General features: G+C 66.6%; 1 protein-coding gene across 3 annotated transcripts; it reads left to right on the top strand.

Annotated features, from left to right (window-relative positions):
• Positions 1 to 25,511, top strand: USP36 (ubiquitin specific peptidase 36). Of its 3 annotated transcripts, none has more exons than XM_045835891.1 (21): positions 1 to 25; positions 2,233 to 2,398; positions 3,986 to 4,247; positions 4,793 to 5,017; positions 8,339 to 8,449; positions 8,818 to 8,920; positions 13,000 to 13,067; positions 13,605 to 13,675; positions 14,236 to 14,318; positions 14,670 to 14,781; positions 16,563 to 16,703; positions 17,024 to 17,124; positions 17,884 to 18,025; positions 19,654 to 20,334; positions 20,923 to 21,053; positions 22,828 to 23,340; positions 23,683 to 23,894; positions 24,118 to 24,219; positions 24,575 to 24,690; positions 24,999 to 25,149; positions 25,370 to 25,511. In XM_045835891.1, exons 3-20 carry the CDS (start codon positions 3,995 to 3,997, stop codon positions 25,128 to 25,130), a joined length of 3,297 nt encoding a protein of 1,098 aa, XP_045691847.1. In that variant the 5' UTR covers positions 1 to 25; positions 2,233 to 2,398; positions 3,986 to 3,994; the 3' UTR covers positions 25,131 to 25,149; positions 25,370 to 25,511. The 3 variants fall into 3 exon arrangements, with proteins under 3 accessions (XP_045691847.1, XP_045691846.1, XP_045691848.1); XM_045835890.1 differs by having other exon boundaries at positions 25 to 94; XM_045835892.1 differs by lacking the exons at positions 1 to 25; positions 2,233 to 2,398 and adding an exon at positions 40 to 94.

The following is a 25,511-nucleotide window of genomic DNA, read 5'->3' as shown; positions in this document are numbered from 1 at the left end:
GTGTGAAGCGCTAGAGGCCCGGATGGTGAGTGTGCGGGGCCCGGGCCGAGCAGGCGCCAGCGCCGCGGGCTGCAACGGGCTAGCGGAGGGCCGGGTAGGATGGGGCCGCGTTTGGGTGGTGCGTGAGTCGGGGGAAGGCTGCGCGTCCCCGCTAGACCTGCTGCGCTGGAAGCTGCGGCCTGTCGCGGGCGTACCCGGGGGGCGACCCGGGGAAACGTGAGCGCGTGTCCGTGAGTGCTCCCGGTTCCACGGGGAGGGTCTAGGGCCTCCCGGTCCGCGAGGGACTCGGGGGGTCCGCGGGGAAACGTGGGCGCGTGTCTGTGAGGGCTCCCGGCTCCACGGGCAGGGCCCGGGGCTGCGCAGTCCGCGGAGAGGCCCTAGGTCCACTCTGCGGGTCCCCCGCGAACCCCGAGCCGAGGTGGAAGGGAGAGCCGCCCCACAGGAGCCCAGGCGGGCAGGAGGCAGTGGCCTCCGTCGCTGTGGGGCACAGTCGTTAGGCACAGAAGCATCTTTCACGCAGGATCTAGCCTTGCTCTGGGGTGGTTTAAGTCAAAGTCGGGAGCAGAGCCTTCTGCCGGGCAGCAGGGCTGAGATCGTAGTTGTTTCCCATTAGTAAGCGGTGTGGAGAAGGCTCATCCTTGGAGAAGGTAGGTAACCTTCCTCATGGTCATTGTCGCGGTCACGGGGCATGTGGGTGTCTAAAGCACCGTTGCTTGGACGGAGTACTGTTGGGTCTCCCCCACGGTCTTAGCTAGAGTAGCATCCTCAGAAAGAGCCTTTCTGTAAGGGATGCGCGAACCGGGCCTCGGAGGAGAGGGACACGCAGCTTGCCGGGCACTGGTGCTCTGCGGAAGAGCGTGGAGGCCCCCCTGCCGGCGCCCCGGGGAGGCCCAGCCAGGTCCCTGCGAGGCCCCTCCCCGCCTGCACGTGGTTGACCCTGTGAGTCTCAGTGCGGTGGATCAGCGGTGGGAGAGCCAGCGCGCTTGCACGGAGCGGCGTTCGGTTCGAGGGCGCTGCGTCCGAGCTCTCCCCGGGGTGGAAAAGGACGCGGAGGAGAGGAGCCCTTCCTGGAGTGGGGGACACCTGAGCGCATCCTTCCCCGGTTTTGAAGCGTGTTTGTGGCGCCTGCCCATCGGAGGGCGTGCGGGCGATAGGAGGACATCCTTCTGTGGGTTCTCACACCTCGGAAATCGTTTTTAGGTTATTGCTTACTGTGTCAGGTGAAGCTGATGATGTAGAGGTTGGTCTTTCCATCAGAACTGGAAAAATGGTGTTCGTTCAAAGTCTGACTCTGCCGCAAGAGGTGGGCTATGGGATGGGTGCCCTTTGAGTTACTTGCCTCGAGTTAATTGGGTCGGATCTCCCGAGTTCTGTTCATCCTCTAGCTGCTGGGTTCCCAGGCGTTCGCCCTTCACACGGGTCCAGGACGAAGTGCTCGGCTGTCCCCACTGCGGTGTGTGAGTCTTCACTGCAGCAGGGACACTGGAGGGGGTTTTCCCCGTGTCTGGTGTTGATGAGCTTTTGCTCAGGGGTGTCGGACACATGACGTATCTGAAATTTGCTGTGAAGTCCTGTGGGGACAGGAGGGGAGTCGGGACGGCCCTGCAAAGTGGTCATTGTTGACCCTGAGTAAGGGGACAAGGCATCCACCCTGGCGTTCTCTCCACCTGTGAATGTGCAAGCATCTTCACGCTTAGAGGTTGTAAAGTGTCTCAGTTCTCTGTGATCACAGTGACTGCGGGCGGCGATGGAAGGGAAAAGTGCACACTGAGCAAAGAGAAAATCTGGCGATGCTTATTTTTCCTTCGATTGTTTTTTTTGTTTGTTTGTTTGTTTTTAAGGGAGGGTTCAGTGGTTCATGAAATCCGAAAGCTGGAGGTCATTCTCGTTTGCCTCTTTCCCTCCGGAGTGCCATTTAGACTGGAGCTGCCCGGCAAATGTGGGGGGGGGGGTGTTCCCTCGTTCCCTGGTCTTATCCCCGACACGAAAGTTGAAACATAGAGCGAGCGGCGTGTTTTCATATCATGCCGGTAACTAGTTTGCAGCTAGCTCCTCAGCTCCCCTCCTGACCCTGCTACATCCCCGCTGCCGCTGCCCCCCAGCCCTACCTAGGGCCGCCCGTCCCCCGCCGGCGCTCGGCCTCCCTGCTCCGCACCGCACCGCACCGCGGGGAGGCGCTGATGCGGCCGTGGGAAGAGAGCTAGCGTCACGGGTCCTCCGCTTATCCCGCAGGTTCTGACTCCCGTCCCGGGCGGCACGCCTGCGGCTTGGGCGATTTGAGGAGCCGGAGACGAGGGGCACGCGCATCTGCAGGCCCAGCCCCACAGCGGCCCCGTCTGGCCGGGGACCTGAGCCCACACCGCCGCAGCAGCGGCGTGCCCAAGGTCACACGTCCCAGGTGAGCCCCACAGGCCTCGCGTGTCTTCCCTTCCTGCGCATGACCCCGCCGCCGTCGCTCAGTGTGCGGGCTCTCTGGAGCCCGACGAGAAGTGCTTTTATTTCCCCAAGTCAAAGAACTGGCACTTGCTTCTTCACACATGAGTTTTACGCCCGGGCCAGGTGGCTCCGTTCGTTGGAGCGCCATCCTGTACACCAGAAGGTTGTGGGTTCAATCCCCGGTCAAGGCACATCTGGGAGGCAACCAATCTGTGTTTCTCTTTCACTTCCCTCTCCCTTCCTTCCTCTCGCTCTCTAAAAACAATGAACAACATGTCCTCAGGTGAGGATTTAAGACAGCGTTTAAAGACGTAAGTAAGTGTTACGAGTCTGTACTTCACAGACACGTTGACAGGCAGAGAGACCTGGCCCACGAATGCAGTCACGCTGCACAGCAATAAACCGGACTGGCCCTTTCCCTGGAGCGGGGGTTTGGGGTGCGCCCGACTCGGTGCTGCTGCTGTGGCCGGCGGGCCGGCGGGGCCTGGGGTGTGAGGGGAGAGGCGGGGGTGGGGAGGAGACGTGGTAGACACAGTGTAGCCATCAGAGGTGACAGCGTTCCTATTGGTTCCAGTTTCTGTGGCTGCCCCCTGATGTCTGCCCTCGCCCAGGGCTTGTCATCCCGCTAATGTCACACCCACCTGGGGTGCAGTTTGTGTCCCTGCTCTGCAAGGACTGGGAGACCCGTGGAAGTCACAGTGCTCGTCCTAACGCGTATAGCTGGCCACGCGCCAGAGCCCGGGGCTGCCACCGCCACTTTGCTTACATTGAGGCGTCTCGTGTTCGCTCTTGGGTCCCGGCTCCGAGCCTTGTCTGCAGGTGACCCGCACAAGCCCCGCCCCCCCGCAGGTGCTGCAGGTGCTGCAGGTGCTGCAGGTGCTGCAGTGGCTGGTCGAACGGTGAAAAGAAGCAGGCCCAGTTAGGTCCCGCGGTCTGTCTTAGTTAGCCTGAGCTGCACATGTAAAACACCATCTCGGCACGTGAGCGCCCGAAGCATCGCTGGGCGCTCTGATCCTCACGCCGAGTCCTCGGGGCCTGGTGTGCACGCTGCCACACAGCACGTCAGTTGGGCGTGGCCTCCCTCCACGTGCTTCGTGGTCCCGTGCGGCCCGGGGCCTTCGATTCGGAGAGTGTGGACCTGGGCGGACAGGCGTGTCTCTCTGACTTGCCGTGTTAACTCCTTGTCACGTGGACTTGGGTGTGTGACCGAGGGTCTTGGGGGAATTGGTGTCCCCTGGCTTTGAGCGGACACTAGGACCCCTCAGGCGCCTTTGGAGAGGGAGGAAGTCGCACCCAGGAGGTGCCCAGTCCATAGTCACTGGTGGGACTCAGGGTGCCCTCGGCGACCTGGGCTCTGGGCCCCTGTCGGTCTGGCACTCTGGGGGCGGCCGCTTGTCCTTCTGAGAGGAGCCCCACGGGTTGCAGCCCAGGGAAGCTTTCCTGTGGTGGGTGTCTGTCCATAAAGACCAGAGAGGGGCTTTTCCCAGAAGCGCCTTGTCCCTGGGCCCAGTCACTCATCGCCCTGCGATGTCCCCTCTCGTCCCCGCAGCGACGCGCCATGCCGATCGTCGACAAGCTGAAGGAAGCCCTGAAGCCCGGCCGCAAGGACTCGGCCGACGATGGGGAGCTGGGGAGGCTCCTGGCCGCCTCGGCCAAGAAGGTCCTTCTGCAGAAGATCGAGTTCGCGCCGGCCAGCAAGAGCTTCTCCTACCAGCTGGAGTCCCTGAAGAGCAAATACGTGCTGCTGAACCCCAAGGCGGAGGGGGCCGGCCGCCGCAGGAGCGCAGACGAGCCGCCGGCCAGGAGACAGGGTACGGCGCTCGCTCGCTTGCTGGCGGAGGGGGGGGCCGCGTGTGGACGGGGCCGGCGGGCGGGCGGAACGCTGACCGGGCAGGAAGGCCAGCGTGGAGTGCAGTGGGAGAGCTGGGGGTTTTGTGTGCGGTCCGTGGACCGGGTTGCAGGAGTAATGATGTGGGGCTGGTCCGAGAGAGATGCGTGTCCTTAGATTTCCTGGGCACGCGTGTGTCTCACCAGGTCCAGCGGGGGCTCGAGAACAGGACAGGAGCTGGCGGGCCGCACGGACCAGGCCCCGGCTCCCCCGGCCTGTGGTCCTCTGCCTCTCCCCTCTCAGCCATGCGGGGGGGCCCTGGATCCCAGGCCCACGCAGTCTCAGTCTGCGGGGTCCTCGGACGGCCGGCCTTCTGCTGGGCCTTCTCGCACGTCCGGGGGATGGACACCAGTCCCCCTCCGGTGCCGTGTTCAGATGAGCACGCGCTAGGCGTGCGTCCACGGCCTCTGTCCGCGGTCTTTCCGTGGCCCAGACTAACGCCGACCCCCTTCCGTCCCTGTCTCCCAGGCAGCGAGCGCCCATGCAACGGCGGCAGCGGTGACGGCGTCCCCGCCCCTCAGAAAGTGCTCTTCCCCGTGGAGCGGCTGTCCCTGAAGTGGGAGCGCGTCTGCCGCGTGGGCGCCGGGCTGCACAACCTGGGCAACACCTGCTTCCTGAACGCCACCGTGCAGTGCCTGACCTACACGCCGCCGCTGGCCAACTACCTGCTGTCCCGGGAGCACGCGCGCGCCTGTGAGTGGCTGCCGCGGGGGGGGGGGCTCCGAGTCCCCGGGGCCGCGGCCGGCGCTGCCACACTGGGCCCGGACCGACCGCAGGGTGAAGTCCAGGACCGCTGGGTAGCCGCTGAACACGGGACCTCAGAGTGCCCACAGCGGAGGGCCGTGAGAGTGGGCCGCTCGCTCCGGGGAGTGCAGCGTCCCCCAGACTTCCCTGAGCAGAGCTCCTCAGACAGACAGCAGGGTTTTCCGGAGACCCACCCTCCCCCCGCCCCCCCAGGTTTGGAGTGGGCAGCGCAGGTTTGCGGCTGTTCGTGGGGGAGCAGCGCAGCAATCAGCAGGTGACCGTACGAGAACGACGCCGTTCGAGTGCGCACGGCTGTAAACCTCTCCTCGCTCCGCCCTGCACATGTTTCAGTCATTTTACACGCTGACCGCCCTAGTGCTTTATCCACACAGAAATTGAATCGGTGGTTCAGAATCTCCCCGTGAGGAAAACCCCAGACTGAGATGGTCTGTGGGCAAGTTTCTGAGGTTTTTGAGCACGAGGTGGTTGTGGTGCTTCTCACCACCCCCCCACCCCTCCCCCGGGAAGCAGAGAACGGCAGGCCCCCCGCCCGTCCCGGGAGGTCTGCACAGCTCGGGGCCCAGAAACAAGCACAGGCGCGGAAAGGGGTTACAGTGTGCTCTCGTTTGTGAGCACAGATACCAGATCCACAGGAAATGCCAGCAAGTTCAATAGCCTTTTAAGCGCCACAAGCAATGAGTGTGCATCGTAGGCGTGCCAGGGCGCCCCCCCGCAGAGGGTCCCGGGGTCTGACCGTCGGGTGGGGTGGGGTGGGGTGGGTGCAGCACGGTGCTTGAGGGCACCGCGCTGGGCCGCCCGCTGGGTCGGCCTCCAGTGCCGCGTCTGTGGGGCCACACCATCTCCCTCGGAGCGCCGTTGGCCTCACCTGAACCACACGGGGTGGGTGCGCAGGGCCGGGCTGGGCGCACAGCGCATGCCGTGTGCGTGGGCGCCCGCTTCCCCGTCTGAGTGACCCTTACCATCTGAACATAGCAAGAGAAAGGTCACCTGAAAACAGAAGCCAAAAAATTATTCTGCGATGAAAGTCCCAGCCACATAGCAACAGAAGGGAGTTTTTCCTGATAAAGGAAACACCACAAAACGGCATCTAAGGAGGAAACTACTGGAAGCCCGCCCTTTAACCTGAGCGGCGAACCAAGGATGCCGCAGTCAGCGCTTCGTCCGAGATGGCCGGCCCCGGCAGGGCAGTGACGGGCGGAGGCAGGAGGAGGGCCCTCCTGTGGTGCTCCTGCGTGGAGAGGCGAAGGCGTCTGCAGACAGGTCGGAAAGAGGGCCGCCTGGCCGGATCCCTGACGTGGACACACAGGAAGTAGTGGGATTTCTCTCTCTGTGCCGAACAAGTGAGAAGTTGCGAGTATAAAACGATTTATAAAAGCCCCCAAAACGATGCAAAGTATCTAGACCCAGATTCACCGAGATGCACGTGGAAAACCGTTACCGAAGGATGTCTCATAGCCACCTGCCTGCACGGAGGCAGGTGCTGCGGGGGAGGGGAGGGGCGCTGGTGTGCGGGTGCCGGTTCTCCCCAGCCACGTGTAACGCACATGGCTGACGTGGCTGCAGCCTCCGTGGCAAAGAGAAGCGAAGGACCAGGGATCACCGCGACACTTCTGAGGAGGGACCCCAACGCCAAAGTGTTTATGCGGCAGCGGAGAGATGGTTGTGTTGGGGTCAGAGGTCAGGGGAGACACCGACCGACGGAACAGCACAGAGAGCCCGGGGTCACGGGTCTGGAAACGTGGTGCCGACCTGCCGGTTTTCACGTGCGCGATACGTGTGTCTCCGTTTTAAGTAAACAGAACTTCAGAAAACAAAAACTTGGGTTCACACACGAAAAGAACACTGGGGTCCTCGTGCCGCGGCACACGCTCGCACAAAGGACTGGAATCCTGGCATCCAGAGCAAAGGTGCCGCTTCCGTGACAGCCGTGGGCGGACATTTCCATGACCCTGGGCAGGGACTGGGCGCCAGCCACGACCGAGGACGCTGGTGCGTTCCGCTGCCTTCTCGTCGAGAACTTTCGTTCATGAAGCATACTTCCAATCAAAAGGCCAGCAGGGGGCCCCAGAGAGGGGGGCGAGGCCTGGGACGCAGAAACCAAGCGCTGGTGGCAGGAACAAGTGAAGAACGCCAGCAGCGACAAGGAGAAGACAGAGTAATTTGAAAGCAGATACACACCGTGGACCGGCACCTTCCGGAAGAGGAAACCCCGGGCTTGGGTTTCTTGTGCGTCGCTTTGCTTGAAGTCTGACGTCTTGGAGCCCGTCAGCCGCGTCAAGGTCCTCCTGTGCTTTGGGAAACAGCCCGACATTGTCTTGCAAACAGCGTGCTGCCCGGCAGGTCTGCAGACAAGCGCCACCACGGGGAAACCAGGAGCCCACGTAGGCGGCGGTCTGTTGGGGGCCAGCGCGGGAGCTGGAGGGGCCAGGGCCCGCCCCCTGGGTGGCGGAAGGAGACCTCCGTGAGGGACCCGCCTGGCCCGAACCTGTTCCTAACCCGGACTCCTGAGCTTTCTCAGGGCTCGGCGCAGTCAGACGCCGTGGTGGGCGGGGCCTGGCCTCGCCCCCCTGAACAGGCGTGTGGGGGTTCTCTGGGGTGCCGAGAAGTATCCCCTGAACCCGAGCAGGCCCCCTGGGGCGGGGGGCCGGCGCAGGTCCTGCCGCGAGCCTGGGCCACGCCTGCACCCAGGCAGGGGGCGAAGGAGACGCCGTGGGGCCCCCGGGAGGGCACGTCCTGTCCTTTGTCCACACTTCCCAAGTCACGGCGGCGCACTGCGTCTGTCCGCGCCGCTGAGGAAGTGTCCGACCGCGACACTTGCCGTGTGTCACCAGGGGCTCGGGAAGCCCTGTTTCAGGCAGTTCTGGCCGGAAGTGCCCCTTGGCCCACTCGAGAGCGACGCCGTCGAGGCTGCAGTCCGCAGCGTCTCACGTGGCGAGGGCACGTGGGGACAGGCGTGGGTGGCAGCCCCGTCCTCGGCGGCGTCTGACCCCGGCGGGCGCTGGGGGGCGGCTCTTTGTTTGGGCTGGTGGGGGCCTGGGGTCAGGTCATCTTCGGTGCCATATGCGCCCTGCCTGTATTTGCGCCCCCCCCCGCCCCGAGTGTGGGTCGCACCTCTGGTGGGTCGTGGCGCTGGCGCCCTCCCGCACAGGGGGCATGGGACCTGGACCTCTGGCTCCCCCGCGCTCTCCCAGCCCCCTCTCTCTGTCACGTGGGAGGGCTGCCCTCACGTCACCACCTTGTCCCCCTCAGGCCACCAGGGAGGCTTCTGCATGCTGTGCATCATGCAGAACCACATCGTCCAGGCCTTCGCCAACAGCGGCAACGCCATCAAACCCGTGTCCTTCATCCGGGACCTGAGAAGTAAGTAGATCCGAACCCCTGCCCGCTGGCTCCGCAGCGGGGCTGGCTGGAAGGCGGGGGTGGAGGGAGGGGGAGGCGCCCTTGGGCCTCGAGGGTCCGTGACCTGGTGTGCGCCGCTGGCGCTGGAGACCCACAAGGGGTGCAGCGTTAATCCCTTGGTGTTGCACCGGCTCTGGGAACACCGGTTCGTGGTGAGTTCCGAGTCTCAGTGTGGGGCACCCCGAGGCGTCCGCTCGGTGCAGAGGGTCTGAGCCCTTCGTGTCACTGCGGAAACCTCTGCCCCGGGAGTCAGGAGGGGCCATCTCTGCTCGGAGCCCCGCCCCTGCAGAGGCCCCGCCCCCTCTGACGGCCTCCCCCGCCCTCCGCAGAGATCGCCCGGCACTTCCGCTTCGGGAGCCAGGAGGACGCGCACGAGTTCCTGCGGTACACCGTGGACGCCATGCAGCGGGCCTGCCTGGGCGGCTGTGCCAAGTGCGTGCCTGCCTCGCCGCCCGTCCCCGTCGCGGGCGCCCCCGGCCCTCGGCCTCTGCCCCGGTCCCTGCACCTGCTCATACCTGGGTCCTCGACCCGGCGGAGCGCCGCCGAGGGCTGCGTGCGGTCCCGGGGAAGGCCGCTCCCGGCACCTGCCCCGAACCCAGGGAGGGGTGGCCACACTCTGTCCCCACACCCCGGTGGGGGGTGGCTTCAGCAGATCTTGGGACCTTCCCCTTGGAGGTTGCCGGTCTTCTTCAGACCGCGCCGTTGTTTTGATGCGGAGGTGGGCGGTCGGCGGTAAATGCCTCTATGAGGGAGCGGGAAAACGTGCAGGAGAGTTTGCGGGTAGGAGGTGGGTGATTTTTGGCCCATCGCTCTGCCCAGTGACATTTCCCAATCTCACACTTGAAAGCTTGTGACACACGGATGACTTCGGGCCCCTGAGTGAAACAGTCACTGTCACGGAGGCTTTGGTGTCACTCCTGGGCCTGTGGGCTCAGAGGAGAGAAAACAGGCAGGAGCCGTGTCCAGATCTGCGGCCGGTGCGGGAGCCCGAGTCTGGGGGCAGTGCCTGAGCTGGGCGGTGTGACCCGTGCTGGCGGGGAGGGGCACAGGGGAGCCGCCCCCAGGGGCCTTCCTGCACCCCCGGTGCCCCGAGCACCTCTCCTGCAGCAGGAGGCTGCCCCAGGGAATGTGGCTGGGCAAGAGGGCCTGCAGAGGCAGGTGGGGCAGAGGTGTGACTCCCTGTTCTGCAGGTGGGTGCGGCTCATCTGTGCAGTGGGCGGGGCCACCTGGGAGCTCTCAGGACGGTGACTAGCCCTGACCCCATGCCAGGCCCGTGAGCCAGCCTCTCTGGAGGCGGGGGAGTGGGGGAGGGAAGGGGAGAAGGGTAGGATGGGTGCGTTTGGGGTCTGGGCTGAGCACGGGGAGGAGTCCAGGTTTAAGGTGCAGGCAGCAGGTAGGTGTGGTGAGCCATGCGTGGTGCGGGGCCCAGGTGCTGCTGGGGCGATGGGGGTCCTGTCAGGTGAACCAGGTGTGGCCGGGCCCCATGCAGGGGGGTGGGATGCTTGCTGAGGTCCATTCTAGAGAAAGCTTGTACTGGTCTGCAGTGGGCGAGGGGACACGGGCGCAGGTGTGAGCTCTGCACAGGCAGGTGTGCGGTTCAGTGGGCGGGTGCAGTGAGCGAGGGGACACGGGCGCAGGTGTGAGCTCTGCACAGGCAGGTGTGCGGTTCAGTGGGCGGGTGCAGTGAGCGAGGACACAGGAGCAGGTGTGAGCTCTGCACAGAGTGGCGTGTGCGGTTCAGTGGGCGGGTGGAAGGCCTTTCTGCTTGGTCACTTCGAGCTTGCGAGCAGAATGTTACATTTCTGCTTCTGGGGCTTCCTGGCGACTCCCCCTCCCCGGTCCAGCAGCCCGAGGCCAGTCCAGCCCCTGGCTGTGTGATGTTGGCATCTGGTGTTTTGCCCAGAGGCCTTCAGGGCCTGATTCTGTTCTTCACGGTCTGCTGGTTTCACTGGGAACGGCCGGAGCCGGTTGCTGCTGGCCCCTTCTCCCGGCCACCAGGCACCCGGCCAGGGACAGAGGGTGACCGCTGGAGGCCAAGTGGGACTGTGTGGACGGGAGAGGGTCCTCGCTGGGCAGCTCGGCGGCTGGCGGCTGAGTGCTACCCCCTCCCCCACCGTGCCCCCGTCAGGTCGGCCCTGGAGACGCTCCCCAGCAAGCCAGGCGGACACGGTCGGGCTGTGCAACGCACCCCCGACCTGGCTTCTCTGTGAACTTGACACGGTCCGTCCTCTGGCGCCAGGGAAGGTGACCTTGCTCCGCGGGCATTGCCACTGATCGGAAAGCCACGCTCACCTCGGGGACGGCACCGGGCCCAGTCTGGGGGTTTTCCTTGTGTGCCGGTTCTGTGTGTGGTCTGACGGCGTGCTTCCGTGTCCAGGCCCCCAGGCCCTGCCGTCCGCCAGCCTGCCCCCAAGTTCTGTCCCCCGGCAGCCGGGGCCAGGGCTGTAACCGGGCTCTTGTCTCCGCTGAGCATCTTGGGCTTCAGCCTTCATTTCTGAACTGATAGTGGTTTTTCCCATGTGTTCAATTAACTTTCTCTTTCTTTTTTTTTTTAGAAAAGATTTTATTTATTTGTAATTAAAGAAGGGAAGGGCAGGGAGAAGGAGAGGGAGAGAAACATCAATGTGTGGTTGCCTCTCACACGCCCCCTGCTGGGGACCTGGCTCACAACCCAGGCCTGTGCCCTGACCGGGAGTCAAACCCAGGATCCCCTGGTTCGCAGGCTGGTGCTCAGTCCACTGAGCCGCACCAGTCAGGGCTACCTTCTTGCTTCTCTTATTTCTAGTTTTAAAGTATCTCATTCTTGGTCATTCTCATCTCCCCAAATGCTCGAGCCTCAGCCTGGGGTTTTGTGTTGCTTCTTTCTCTGCTTTGTGCTTGTTCTCTGGGACTGATTCTCACCAGTGAGTTGTCTGCTTCTGGTTTTTCACGCTGTTCTCATTTGTCCAGGGAGTTTGGGGACTGGCCCAGCTGGTAGCCCGGGCGCCCCCTCCTGCCAGCCGGGGGAAGCGCGCCCCATAGTGGAGGCAGTGGGCTGGACGGCAGCGTCTTTTCATGGCTTTTCAGGCCCGAGTTCCCCTCGGCTTTTCTTGCCCTTCCCCACCCAGGTTCCTGGGGGGCCCGCCCACCCTCCCACCTCTACCCGAGAGTCACCATCTCCGGGCCGCCTCCCCCGCTGCGTCCTGGTGCCCAGCATCTCGGAGCCACGCTCTCTGTGGGCTCCCACGGTCCAGCGGATGCGGCGTCGGCGCTGTCTCGGCGCCGGGCTGCCGGAGAGAGGGCTGGGTGGCTCCCTCTGCTTGAGCTCCAATAAGCTTTGTCGGGCGACCTGGCGGCAGCTGCCGTCCCGGGAGCCGCCCTGCGGCCGCTCGTGCCTCGCCGGCCTTGCTGGTTAGTTGCTGGGGTTCAGTGTCCCGTCTCCTGGCGATCGTAGGTGGTGGCCGTTCGTTTTTCATCTCCTGGCTTTGCCAAATGAGAACGTGGGGACCCTGTGGGTCCCCCGCATGTTCTGGAGTCGTTGCCTCAGCGAGCGCCCTGGGGGGTCTGGCACCGGGCCATCAGAGTCACGTGCACCGGCCGGGAGGGCGGGACGGTGCCCTCGGCGCGCTCCGCAGGTAGCGGGAGGCCGTGGTGTGTGTGTGCATGCGTGCACCCATGCGTGTACGTGTGCACAGAGTTCTCTGGGCGGCACACGCAGTGAGAGGAGCCCCGGCCTGGGAGCCCCAGGGGGTCTGCAGAGAGGGGCAGGTGCCGGTGGAGGGGACACTTGTCCCAGTGGGGGGTGGGCCACACTGCGCGCTGCCGCAGCGCTCCCTGGGGAGTCACTAAAGCCGACTGCACTGGTGTCCCAGGGGTCATGGTGGCTCCGAGGAACCAGGCGGGTGGGTTCAGTGGGCTGCAAGTGAAAGCCGGGAGCAGGGGCCCGATGGGGTGTGTTGCTTCCAGAAGCTTCCTAACACGGACCACAGCAGCGTCCAGGGGCTGTGCTCTGCATCCTATAGTTACTAAGTGGGCTGGGGGGTTCAAGGTAGGTTTGCCCGGCCCTGAGCCCACGCCTGGGACCACCACTGTCTTACCAAGGGGGCATCCACGTGGGGATTTGTTCCGGAAAAGAGGCTGGTATTGCCAGTTGAGAGGTGGAGGTGACCATCAGGGCTGAGGCCAGTAAGTGGACAGGTGGAGGGAGTGAGGTCACCTTCTCCAAGGGATGGAGGGGACCCCGAAGGCTGAAGGGGGCGGTTGTGGGGAGCGAGCTGTGAGGCTCAGAGCGGTGTGGAAAGACCGCTGGGCCCCCGCTGAGACTCAGCGTGAGCGGGCCAGGCCCCGGGCTGTGTGCGGGGTGCGCCAGGCTCCCAGCCGTGGTGAGGGGCGTGCACCAGACTTCTGGCCATGTGTGGGGTGCACAAGGCCCAGGCTGAGCTGGTGGCGAGAAGGAAGGGGAGTGGGCGGGGTGCAGGTCCTGCTTTGCTGTGGCCTGTCGTTGGTCTGAAGGCTCGTGGCCTCCTTCCCAGGTTGGACCGCCAGACGCAGGCTACGACCCTGGTCCATCAGATTTTCGGAGGCTACCTGAGATCTCGTGGTAAGTGGGGGCTTCTCTCTGCCGCTCCTGGTCGCAGGCCAGAAGGTTGACCGGGGGGGAGGAGGACTGAGAGTGGGCAGTCCCCTGGCAGCCCCCGGGGCCTGGGGCCTGGCCTCCAAGCCGCGCCCTGGCCCCGCGCTTTGCCTGATGGGCACGCCAGTCCCGGGAGGAGTTCGCAGCAAAACATGAAGCGTGTGCAGAGTAAGGGGTGTGTGGTCCATCCTCTTACTCCCTCAGCCCCTCCGGGGGGACCTTGCCCTTCACTGCCCTGGGCAGTGAGCGCCCACAGGGCCATGGGTTGCCTGGGCAGTGCCCTGTCTCCAGGCGGCACCGGGTGTGACATTCATTTGCTTGTGAACTCCGGGGGCCCGTGCGCTCTCTCTCCACATGCCGGGGTCTGGGGGGTGCTGTCTGCTGAGAGGACCTCCCAGTTCTGGGACTCCAACACCGGCGGGGGCAGGGGGTAGCAGCCAGGGACACCTGGGGATGGCGGGCGGGGTTGGCCTCAGCCGCCCGCCCCTCTCTGTTCTGTGGCAGTGAAGTGCTCGGTGTGCAAGAGCGTCTCGGACACCTACGACCCTTACCTGGACGTGGCGCTGGAGATCCGGGTACGGCGCGCGGCCCCGACAGAGGGCGAACGCCCCCAAGTCACAGGCCCCTGCCAGGGCGCGGGATCCAAGCAGACGAGGCAGAGATCCTTAGACTCCTCGTGCCTCCGAGTGGGAGCGGCTGCTGTCGCATCGCTCTCTCGGGCCTTTCCTCCTTGCACGTGTCTCCCCCCACCCCCCGTTTAGAAAGTGGGCTGCGGCTGCGTCCTGAGGTGCGGCGGGGACCGGGCTGTGCCGGGGACCGGGCTGTGCTGCGGCCGCCAGAGCTCCCAGCAGCCTGGGGCCCAGAGCAGACCCGGCGGCCAGCCCCCCGCCGCGGCCCTCTCTGGTGGGGCAGGCACGAGGGCTCCCCCGTTCCTGGGGGAGGGGTGTGAGCCCCGGAAGGCGGCAGCTCGGGGGCCGGTTTCTATGCCAGCGGAGTGCTGCAGTCCACTGCCTCGGCCCGAAAGAGCCCGCACGTCTGGCCCTTCTGGAGGGAGCCTCATGCCCCCCCCGCAGCAGGTCCCCGTGCTCACCCCGCCCCTGCCACGGGCCCCCGTGCTCACTTCTGCCCTCCTCAGCAAGCCGCGAACATCGTGCGCGCCCTGGAGCTGTTCGTGAAGCCGGACGTCCTGAGCGGGGAGAACGCCTACATGTGCGCCAAGTGAGTTTCACTCCGCCCGCGGCCGGACCGCCAGGGCGGCCCCAGAGGACCGAGAAGCCACCCGACCTGACCCCGCCGCCGCGCGCTGTCCCCTCCCGGCCGCCTCCCTGGGCGGCCACCCAGCCTGCGCTGCTTTCGTGCTGCGTGCCCTCCCTCGTTCTCAGCCTCCGAGTTAGCCCGAGGTCCCTGCCCGTGCACCTCGGCTCCCAGTTGGGGGGTGTCCGTCGTCCCCTGCGGCGGCTGGGGCTGCGGGAGGCCCACGTGTTGTTTAAGGCAGGCGATCCGGGGGCGCGGTGCCGTGGTATGAGGACAGCCCCTCGGACGCGAGCTGACTCCCCCGCCCCCCCTCAGGTGCAAGAGGAAGGTGCCCGCCAGCAAGCGCTTCACCGTCCACCGGGCGTCCAACGTCCTGACCCTGTCCCTCAAGCGCTTCGCCAACTTCAGCGGCGGGAAGATCACCAAGGTGGGTGCCCGGCGCGGGGGCCACGGGGCCGCGGAGTCCCCACACGACGGCTGCACACGGTCGCGCTCCAGAACCGCCGTCTCGCTGGGTTTTCGTTCCCAGCCTCTGCCCGTGCTCGGGTGTCCCCGGCGTCCAGGTTTCCTTAAGCACGGCGGCCTTCAGTGGGTCGGGTGTCGTCCGGCAGAGGGAAGGTCGCCGGTTCGATTCCCGGTCAGGGCACAGGCCTGGGTTGTCAGCTCAGGCCCCAGTCAGAGTGCATGCGAGAGGCAGCCACACACTGGCGTTCCTCTCCCTCTCTCGCTCTCTCCCTTCCTCTCTAAGAATAAATAAATAAAACACTTGTTAAAAAAAGAATAAGTAAAATGAACGTGGGACTACGTAGTTCTGACCTCCACGCCCCACTGGTCTCTGAAACGGACGGGCTTCCGTGCCGTGGCTTCTGCGGGACGTGGAGGGAGGTTTCCCTTCCACACGGCGGCGTCTTAACGTTCGTCCTGCCGCACAGCCGGCCGGGGCTCTGTCCCAGCTGCCGGAGCCCGTCACCCGGTCCGGGGCGAGGCGCCCGTGCGAGCCTGGCTCCTCGCTGGCGGCGGGCCGGCCCGGCCAGCACGCCCCTGACCGACGTTCCGCACAGCGGCGACACCGTGCTTCGAGGAAGAGTGTCCTCAGCTCGGCTGGGTTTCCGAAATGCCGACAACTCTGATGGCAGGCCTTCTCAGAGCCTCTGCGGAGCTCTGTGGCCTTTCAACCCCCCCGGAGGGGAGTTTATAGTGAAGAGCTGTCTAACCCTAGTTGCCGGGCAGTCCCGGGCCCCTTGTTCCCCGGGCAGCCCCGAGCTCGCTGGGCCCCGTGCCCCGAGAGGCACCCGGGGTGGGCGGGGGCCGTCGGGGTGTGTGCGGGGCCGGGGACCTGCCTGAGGAGCCGGTGGGACCGCTGTGCCCTCGGAGCAGTGTGGGGAGAGCAGCGTGTGGCCTGGGGCCCCCGGGGTGTGTGCCGGCCTCTGGGGCTCGGCGGCAGGCGGCGCCGGGAGAACTGTGAGCGGTCACGACCACAGGCACCGTGCCGGCGTAAAGAGGCTGGACACGGGGGCGCGGTGTGCACCTCTAGCCGAAGGTCAGACAGGCGGGCTGGGTCAGCGCTGGCTGAGGTCAGATGGGAGGGTCAAGGTTGGGGCACTGAGAGGGATGCGGGGCTTTTTGGGTCAACGGCTCCCCCTGACAGGCCTGTGGGTCAGGGGTGCACGGGTGAACCCTCACCGTGCGGCACGGCCGAGAGCCGTGGGCTGCGCACCGTGCGAGCCGTGGTGCAGGCAGTAAGGGAAGGAGCCTGGTCCCCCTCCTGCCCTTTCCTGAAAGGTGATGTAGGAAACACCTTCCTGTGAGGGACCGTCGGGTTCTGAACTGAGTGTGGCGTGCCCTGTGTTCTGGGCCGCGGGCGACAGCGTAGCTCACTGCGGCCGCGGGCCCCGGGGAGGCAGCACCTCTGCCCCCGCAGGCCCAAACCTGCATCCCCCCCCTCCCCGCTGGCCCGGCGCGGAGCCTGTGGCGAGGCGGGGAGGACAGGGGGCCGGCCACTGTCCTCGCTCAGGCATCTCCGCCCCGGGTCTGTCCCTGTGGCCTGGGGGAGCCTCCCCCGACCCCGTGGCTGCGCCCAGTCTCCCCCGGTGGCGTGGGCAGCTGAGTCGGGCGTTGTCCGAGGGGGTGGGGGGTGGACGGAGAGGGCGAGGAGGCCCTCCCGCTCGCGGGTGGGTTTTAACCGCCGCCCGCTCGCTTCCCGGACAGGACGTGGGCTACCCGGAGTTCCTGAACGTCCGCCCGTACATGTCGCAGAGCAGCGGCGAGCCGGTGCTGTACGGGCTGTACGCCGTGCTGGTGCACTCGGGCTACAGCTGCCACGCCGGGCACTACTACTGCTACGTGAAGGTCGGTGCGCGGGCGGGGCTGCCCGGGTGCGGGGCTGGGGGGGCCCCGGTGTCGCCTCGGGGAGGCCGAGCCCTGGTGGGAGGCGCCCCGCGGAAGGGAGAGCCGGGGTCCCGGGCAGAGGCTGAAGGGGACACCGCGCACCCCGCGGGGTCGCGTCCGGAGCTGGGCGGACGTTAGACGTTTGGTGCGGCAGCGTCGCTGGTTAACCGGCACGTGGGGGTGGGGGTGGCCGTCAGCAGCGGGTTGCGTCTCCCCCTTCCTACGAGGGCTCTGAGCTGCTCGGTTTGGTTGTGTCCGCCCCGCACCCTGCGCTGCTCCAGGCCAGCAACGGGCAGTGGTACCAGATGAACGACTCCCTGGTCCACTCCAGCAACATCAAGGTGGTTCTGAACCAGCAGGCCTACGTGCTCTTCTACCTGCGGTAGGTACCCCCCTCCGCTCTGCCAGGCACGCGGGCCTCCCCGGCCAGGGCCCCCCCGCCCCAGGAGGACCTGAGCAGCCCCGACCCATGAGCCATGGGCCCGGCTGGTGCCCTGGCCGGCGAGTGACAGCCAGGGCCCCTGGGAAGGCCGAGCTGGGTCCTGTCACCCCCACTGAGGTGACTGTGAATGGAGGAGGGAAGTCACCTGTCTCTCAGTGCCCCAGGTGGGAGACCCGGGCTGGCCAGCACTTCCCCTGTGGGCAGGGTGGGCTCGGTGGGCAGGGAAGTTGGGGGTGAGGGGGGGCTCGGTTGAGGGGGGCTGCAGCAGAGGGAGCACCTCTGGAAGGCGCCTGTTCTCGGGGCTGCTTGTCACGGCCCTGGGGCTGGGGGCTGGAGGGCGTGGAGACGGAGGCTCTCCTGTGGCTCCGCGCCCGCGTGCTGACCGCCCCCCCCGCGGGGGCCCGTGAGGCGCGTCGGGCCCGCGGGCCGGCAGAACGGGGACTCCCTGCTCCCACGGAGCTGGCGTCCGAGCCGCGAGTGGCAGCCGCACTCGGGTCTGAGGGCCATGCGGGGGTTCAGAGGCGCACGCTGGGAAGGTCAGGGTTCTCTCTGGTGGGGTTTCTCGCCCCTGCTCCCCCCTTTTTAAAACGGACTCGTAGCCTTGACTGTCGTCTGTTCTGACTCCTCCTCATGGCGACTGTGCCATGTGCCGTGCGCCATGTGGTGGAGCCCGGCCCGTGTGTGCTCTCTCCGTGGCAGGGTTCCCGGCGCCAAGAAGGGCCCCGAGGGCCCCGTGTCCAGGCCGGGCTCCGCCCTCGCTGGCCGCCCCGGCGTCCTCCCGGACCACGGCAGGAAGAGCATCGGCGGCAACGGGGCTGGCTCGTCCCCGCTGGCCGGAAAGGTGATTCCTCAGCGGGAGGGGTTTGCCGCTGGGTGGGGGGGGGGGGGGGGCTGGGTCTCCGTGGGGGGGGCGGGCGGGGCTCGGAGCAGCAGACCCCCTGCTTTCCCCACCTTCTCTCTCCCGCTGGCCGTCAGCTGACACTGGCCGAGCGGGAGGCAGGGACAGTGATGACCCAGCAGATCCAGCCTGAGTCACAGTGTGTCCCCGTCCTAGTCCTACGCCAGCTGCCCTGCAGAGGCACGGCGGCGGGTTCGCTGAGCAAGCACCCGGGGAAACTGTGTTTTGTCCTCACTTTCTTCTCTCTCTTCTTTAAAAACCTTCACTCGAGAACACGTTTGTGGGTTTTTAGAGAGAGAGAGAGAGAGAGGGAGGAACACCCGTCGGCTGCCCCCCGCGGGCGCCCCCGTGGAAAGTCAGACCTGCAGCCCAGGCCTGTGGCCTGAGCAGGGACCAAACCCGCAGCCTCTGGGGGAGGGGACAGTGCGCCGGGCGACCGTGTCCCCTGCCGGGGCTGTCCTCACGCTGTGACGCTGCGAGTGTGAGTGGTCTGTGCCCGCGCTGACTCCCTGTCTTAGTTGTTGAACTGTGGTTGTGTTAGGGGAACACCCGTGCTCCTGGGGACCCACCCGGGTGCACTTGCAGGTGAAAAGGTGTCGTGTCCAAAATTCCCTCGCGCAGTTAGAGTACATATGTATACACATGTAGAGAGAGAGGGCGGGGAGAGAATATGCTAATGTGGCAAAATGTTAGCAGTTAGGAAATACCCTTGCAGTTGTTTTTGTGTGTGTTTGAAATTTCCTACTAAAAATGCTGAGCTCAGTTTTACTAGCAAAGTATCCAGTGACATGAAGGACTCACTCAAGCGACTTCAAGTCCCTCTGTCACCCGTCCAGAGAAGACCAGTGTGGGGGGGATGGGGGCCTGAATTCGGTCCCCTGGGCACCTGTTCTGAGACAGAAACCCCGGCTGGCGAGCGCGCCAGGCCGGGTGCTGCCGGCTTGTACTGGAGGAGAGAGTCCGTCTCCGATTGTCTCTCCAAACGACAGCTTTTAAGCACAGGGCCTGGGGGCGGGGGCTGCGTGGGGCGCCTTCGAACTCCGAGCTGCTGGCTTAGAGGGTCTGTCCCCACGACAATGAGCCTGTGGGCGGGGGGGGGGGTGAGGTGCCTCCTGTGGTTTGGCCGGCTTTGGCGGCACCGGGGGAGTGCAGCTTAGTGGTTGCCCCGTGCCACGAGAGGGGGGCGGGCGGACACGGCAGCCGGCGGGAACCGAGGGCGTCACGTGGGGCCCCCGGGGAGACCGACGGGCTCCCCGCCTGGCCAGACGCCGGAAGGGAGGACGGTGCCCCTGCGTCCATCGGTAGTTACGTTCCGGTGACGGAGCCCGGGCAGTTTTTGTTCTTGACGCTTCTGTGTACTTCTCGGGCCCCAGGGGAGACGTGCTGCTTCCATGGGGGAGGCCCACGGGGCCCAGGCGCACACGGACGCAGAGGCGTGTGCCATGAGCGACACGGTTCCAGGGAGCGTCGGTGCCGTCCCTGCGTGCCTGCCGGCGTCCTCGCGCCGGACGCGGGCCGCGGTGGCCGGAGAGCGCCGGTGCCTGACCGCGCCCCCCCTTGCCGTCCCCCAGAGACCGGACCCGGCGGCGGCGAGGCGGCTGCAGGGCGCCGAAGAGACGGGCGTGCCGGTGTCCCGGCACGGCGCCCTGGCGGGCCTGAGGCCTCAGAACGGACACGCTCCTCCAAAGCCGCCCTCGGGGTCCCCCTCCCCCCGACTTTGCAAAGCGCCGGCGCCCCAGCCGACCGTCCTGGACGAGCCGGGAAGGAAGGCCGAGAAGCCGGCGCCCCTGCAGCCCCGCCTCCCCCCGCCCCTCCAGACCTCGCGGGGGCCCCACGGAGCCCGCGCCCCGGGCAGCAGCAGCAGGTGTGACGGCCACCGGCCCGGCTCCTGGGACCGCAGGGGCGCCGGCCTCTCTACCTCACCCAAGCTGCCAGCCGCCGCCGCCGCCATTGTCAACGGGCACGGGCTCGGGGCCGCCGCCCTCAGCTCGGGGGACTCCAGCAGTCCCAGCCCCGAGCACTCGGCCGGCAGTGACCCTCCCCGGCCCCCCTCGACCCCCCGGAGCGGCGCTGCCCGCCTCTGTGACTCTCAGGGAAGGACCCCCGTGGCCGGCGCCCCCAGGGCACAGCCCGCTGGCGACGATGCGAAGGCGGCGAAGCCGCGGTCCCCCGTCCTGAGCAACGCCGCCCTGGAGCCCGCCAACGCCACGTCCCCTCCGCCAGCCAAGAAACTGGCCCTTTCTGCCAAGAAGGTGGGTATGGGGGGGGTCTCACCGCCACTGGCAGTGTCAGGGGGCTGTGGTTTGGGGAGTGGGCCCCCAGATCGGGGGAGCAGGCTGTTTGTGGCCTTCCTGGGCAGCGGGGCGTCCAGGGGTGAGGCGGGGGCGGGGTCTCGAGTTCCTGCTGTCCCCGAGTGTGCAGGGACACCAGCAGGGGGTGGGGGTGGGCAGCAGGGGCCCGCAGCCCCGGTTTGTAGAACAGCAAAGCAAGGGCCCAGGGTGGGGCGGGCCCGTGGGGAGCGCCAGGCCTGGGGCGTCCCCCCACCCCCTGCCGTGTGTGGCGCAGAGCTCCGGGTGGGGGGACGGTCGTGCTCTGGGTTTTGCTGGAATTTCCTTCCTCTTCTCCTTTCTGTTTCTAACCAAAGTCACTTCTGATTCTTCTTCTTCTCCCACTGCCCCCACCCCCACTCCCCCCTTTTCTCCTCCGCCCGCTCATCCTGCTTTCTGGACTCTCCCGTCTGTTTGTTTCATTTGTTTATTTCACGTCCATCTCCTCTCCTCTCCTCACGCCTGGCAACCTCGTTTAGACCACCAAGCTTTTGTTTGTGTCAATGACTGCAGGCCAGCACCCCGCGGAGGGCCCCCGGCACTGACCGCCGCGCACCCCCCTTCCCGCCGCCCTCCGACCTCGCCCGCCCCAGGACAGCCGATCACCCCGCCGCTGCCTGCACCCGGCCCGTGGGTCCCACCAGGTGAGCGCGGGGGCGGGCCCCAGGGGTGGGCACCTCTCCCTCCCCTCCAGCCGCCCGCGGGAAGGCCGGCGCCGGCGGCTGGACAGACACGGCGCCATGTGCGCCCGGCTCTCAGGCTCTGCCTGCTCCGGGGCTCCGGGGGCCCCGTGGCGGCTCCGCGGCGGCGTGGTCTCCCGGTCCCGGGTTTTGTCCTCTCGTCTTCCTTTTCCGCCCGCCCGCCGCACACGTGTGCTGACGGGTGTGCTGGGAGTGAACCGACTGTGTCCCCTCCCCCACCCCGGACAGGGCCCGCGGGAGAGGAGGGCGGGAGCCCCAGACAGACCCCAGACGGACTCAGGGGCCTTTGCACTGGCTTCCCGGGCGCACCTGAGCGGGGCGGGGTCTGTCTCCTTGGATCCCCAGAGCCTTCTCGGGTGGGGACCGGCCCTGGCGCCATCTGCTTCGAGCTGGTGTCTCCAGCAGGAGTGCCGTGCCGTGCTGTGCCGTGGGCGCTGCCGGAGCCCCGGCCCCCATAGACGCCCTCCCTGGGGGTTCAGGTCCCCCTCCTGGCCCGGGAGACCCAGACGTGGTCCCCTGTGTGCCGGCGCGTTGAGTGGCGGGAAGCAGGGAGTCTCGGGCAGAGGCTGTCTGACCGGGCAGCTGGAGGCCTCAGGCCGCTGGGGAGGGCCGGCGGGTGGGAGGGAGGGGGGCGAGGCATGAGGTGGTTTGGGTGAGGTTAGTGTGGGCCCTGGGATCGGGCGTGCACCCCACTTGGGGGCGCTGTCTGGCCGCATGCCCCTGCCCTGGCTCACACTTAAAATACTGCTATTTCTAGCACAGGGGAGTTTTTTTAAAAGATTTTATTTATCTATTTTTGGAGAGATGGTAAGGGAAAAAGAAGAGAGGGAGAGAAACATTGACCAGTTGCCTCTTTCACGGGCCCCCTACGGGGACCTGTCCCACAACCCAGCCTTGTGCCCTGACTGGGAATCGAACCAGCGACCTTTTGGTTTGTAGGCCGGCGCTCAGTCCACTGAGCCACTCCAGCCAGGGCTCTAGCACGGTATTTTTGCACATCGCAAAAATACTTACGGCGTTTATTCGGTATTTAGTCTCTGACCCTGACCCCAGAAAGCACAGGAGAGTAAGACACAGCGCAGTTTGTGTGGCCACCACAGTTTGTTCTGGTTGGGACGGTGATGAGAATGACCCCATTTATGCGGTGACCTTGTGAGACGGGCGTTCTGGCCGGTCGCTGGCAGGTGGGATCTCGAGGTGGAGAGTTAGCCTTTCCCGGGTCCCATCGTGGGCCGGACGGGGGCCGCCGTCCCTCGCTCACCTGCTGCGCGCCCCGCCCGTGAAACCGGCCTCCCCGGTCTTCCTGGACCTGGCGTCCCAGGAGACGGTCGGAGCCGACGACGCTCGCGGCCCTACACCGGCCTTTCTCCGCGGGCTCCCCGCCCGTGCCAGGCCGCCTCGGGGCTGGGGACCGGAAATGCATTGCATAGCAACGCTTTTCCATCGTAATGTATCAGCATTGAAACTCAAACACACTGGAGCCCGCAAAAATACTGTGAGCAGCTCAGTGACAAGAAACCAAGGGGTGCGCAACGATGTTCATTATTAACCTTGACGTTCGGTAGACCTGAGCGGTGCTGTTCACCTGTCTTTGCTGTCTCACTGAGGTTCGCCGGGGAGACCTCGGCCAGAGGGGCGGGCCCAGGGCGGACGGGGTCTCAGGGCAGCTGTCCCCGCTGCCTGGCCGTCCTCACAGGCCTGTTCCTCCTGCTCCCAGGTCACCTGGCCCCCGCCCTGCGACACTGCCCAGCAGCCCCAAGCCCCTCCGGACGTCCACCCCTGCTCCCCTGCCTCAGGTCAACGGGGGCTTCCCGGCTCCTCCACACCAGCCGCCGGAGGCCAGCGAGCCCCCCCAGAGCCCCTCTAAGAAGAACAGGGGCCACCTGGGGGAGATTCGGGGGCAGGGCTTGGAGGGGGGGAAGGCAGCGGCGGCCCCTCCCGGGAAGAGGAAGAGGAGGAAGAGGAAGCGCCTAGAGGACTCGGACACCTGCGCCCCGCTGGAGGGGCCGCGCCGGAGCCCTGAGCGCGGGAAGGAGGATCCAGCAGAGCCGCCCGCGGCGAGACTGCAGGGAGAGGGAGGGCAGCAGCCGGTGAACGGCCGGGGCCCTGTGAATGGATGGCAGGCGGGACGCAGGGCAGGAGGCCCCCTCGCCAGCAAGAAGAGGCGGCGGAAGGCAGTGCTGGGTGCTGGCGGCTCGGCCTGCCTCCACCAGCACCCGCCGTGGCCCGGGTGAGAGCAAGGAGCCAGGCAGCCCTGCCTTCCCCCCAACGAAGCCCCGCCCGTGCCCAGGTGGGCGTCGCCCGCAGATGCAGCCTGCTGGCCCGCGGTGCCTGGCCGGCACTGCGGGTGGGGTGGTCGCCGGACCCCGGCCCGCCGGCTCTGGTCGCGTCACCCAGTGTGCAGGACTCGCCTCGGTCAGGGTCTCCGGCGTCCTTCTGTCTGGCTGTGGCGTGGACGGCCAGCAGGCTCCGCCCCGCAGGCCAGGCCCGGGGTGGCGCTGTGCGGGGTGACTGCGGGGGTGGCCCGTGCAGCTGGGGGAGGAGGGGCCGACGGTGCACTCTGACTCCCCAGGGGCGGCTCCCCCTTGGAGGTCGCCGAGCCGGAGAGCACTGCAGCATCCCCGCGGAAGAAGAAAAAGAAGAAAGGAAAGCTGGAAGCTGGGCAGGAAGCAGCGGAGGAGGGGCACCCCGAAGGCTGGGGGAGCGAGAGGCAGAGGGGCCCAGCCGTCCCTGGGAGCAGCCCGGTGCCCGCTGCCCATGGCCCGGGCCCTGGGGACCTCGCAGGTTAGTGCGCCGGGAGGGCGGGGGAGGGGTGTGGGGGGAGGGGCCGCAGGCTGTCAGCTCCTGGGGGTCCGGGGGCCCACATCTCCTTGTGTGCCGGGGAGGCGGCCGTCAGATATGCTTCCAGCAGCTGTCACCGGGGAGCTGGGGCGGGGGGCTGCTCCGAGTGCGGGGGTGGGTCTCCTGGGCGGGGCCTCGGTGCCACTCCAAGTGCCTCTGCTCGCAGGGCTGCGGCGGGCCCCCCCGGAGTCCTGCCACCGAGAGCACAGCGGCGACGTGCTCCAGGAGCTCCTGGGGTGCTCGTCAGACCACGCCTACGGGAAGAAAGGTGCGTCTGGGGACTGGGCCCAGGGCGGGAGAGTGCGGACCAAGCACCGTGCTGGGTGGGGGTGGGTGGGAGGTGAGCCCCCGAAAGAGAATGTGAGGTCTTTGTTTCTCAAGCGAGGGCACGGGTTTAAACTCAAGCACTCTCTGAGGGGGCAGGGGTGGGGTGACAGGAGCTGTGACCTCGGGCGGCAGGCACACAGCCCAGGGGGCAGACGGCGGGCCGCAGAGCCGCACCCTCAAGACCTGCGTAGTGAGAACTGCGTAGCGTCCACCCAGGGAACCCAGCTGCCGGGGAGACTGACGGGCGGGCAGGGTGGCGGGGACCCGAGGGCCGACGACGCGCACGTGTCTCGCAGTGCTGACCTGGAGCGGCACGGTGTCGGCCGTCAGCCTGGACGCCATCCGGGACAGCAGGCTGGCCCGCGCCTCCGCGGTGACCGACAGCTGGGACGAGGAGTTCGACCGCGGGAAGGTGGGTCTGCCCGCGGACTCGCGCCAGCGCCCCAGGGGGCACGGGGCAGGGAAGGCGTGGCCTCTCGGGGAGTGGGAGGGGCCGAGGGCCACACTGAAGCCTGGTGGCCGGGGTCACGGGCCGCTCGGTCGCTGCAGATGTCCCCGGTCACCCTGTCCCTCGTCAGTAATGTGGGGCCCTCGGGGCTCCCACAGGCCACGTGCGGAGTGAGGCTCTCACCGTGCACAGTGGGTCTTGTCGCACACAGCAGCCCTGGGACCGGGGACAGCTGTTCTCGGTTTTCAAGACACCTATGGTTCTCGATCTAGGAAAAGAAAATTAAGAAGTTCAAGAGAGAGAAGAAGAGGAACTTCAACGCCTTCCAGAAGCTTCAGAACAGACGGAACTTTTGGTCTGTGACTCACCCGGCCAAGGCCGCCAGCCTCAGCTACCGCCGCTGAACCGCCGCTGTCCAGGCGGGTCAGTCTGGGGTGCGAGTGTGTGTGTGTGCACACGTGAGTGCCTGTGTGTGTGCGGGTGGCCTGGGGGGTGGGGCGCGGGCACAGCGGTTGCTCACCGAGCACGACCGTGGGGTTTCCGGCTCCGTCTGCGGCCCTGCGGGGCCCCCTGCCGGATGGTGCGGGAGGGCGGGGGCGGGGCCGCCCCGTGTCCTTCCTCAGGAGCGCTGTTTGCCCCGCAGACTCGCGGAGACCGGCCTCCGTTCCTGGGGACCGTCCCTGCTGTGGACCCCGAGGTCCGCCGGTCACCAGCGGCCCCACACCGGGAGCCGCTGCGGGAGGACGCACACCGGGGCTCCAGCCCCTGCGGCCAGGACCTCTGGC

The sequence above is a fragment of the Phyllostomus hastatus genome, unplaced genomic scaffold, assembly GCF_019186645.2.
Source record: "Phyllostomus hastatus isolate PE091 unplaced genomic scaffold, TTU_PhHast_1.1 phas_contig_210, whole genome shotgun sequence".
In the NCBI taxonomy this organism is placed as follows: Eukaryota; Metazoa; Chordata; class Mammalia; order Chiroptera; family Phyllostomidae; genus Phyllostomus; species Phyllostomus hastatus.
This window is presented reverse-complemented; position numbering and strand designations above follow the sequence as displayed.

Excerpts from the sequence above, each read along its gene's own strand:
- USP36 (XM_045835891.1), top strand. The coding sequence starts at position 3,995 with ATGCCGATCGTCGACAAGCTGAAGGAAGCCCTGAAGCCCGGCCGCAAG. Across the intron at positions 4,248-4,792 it reads GCCGCCGGCCAGGAGACAGG|GCAGCGAGCGCCCATGCAAC; the intron begins GTACGGCGCTCG and ends CCTGTCTCCCAG. Across the intron at positions 8,921-12,999 it reads TGCCTGGGCGGCTGTGCCAA|GTTGGACCGCCAGACGCAGG; the intron begins GTGCGTGCCTGC and ends CCTCCTTCCCAG.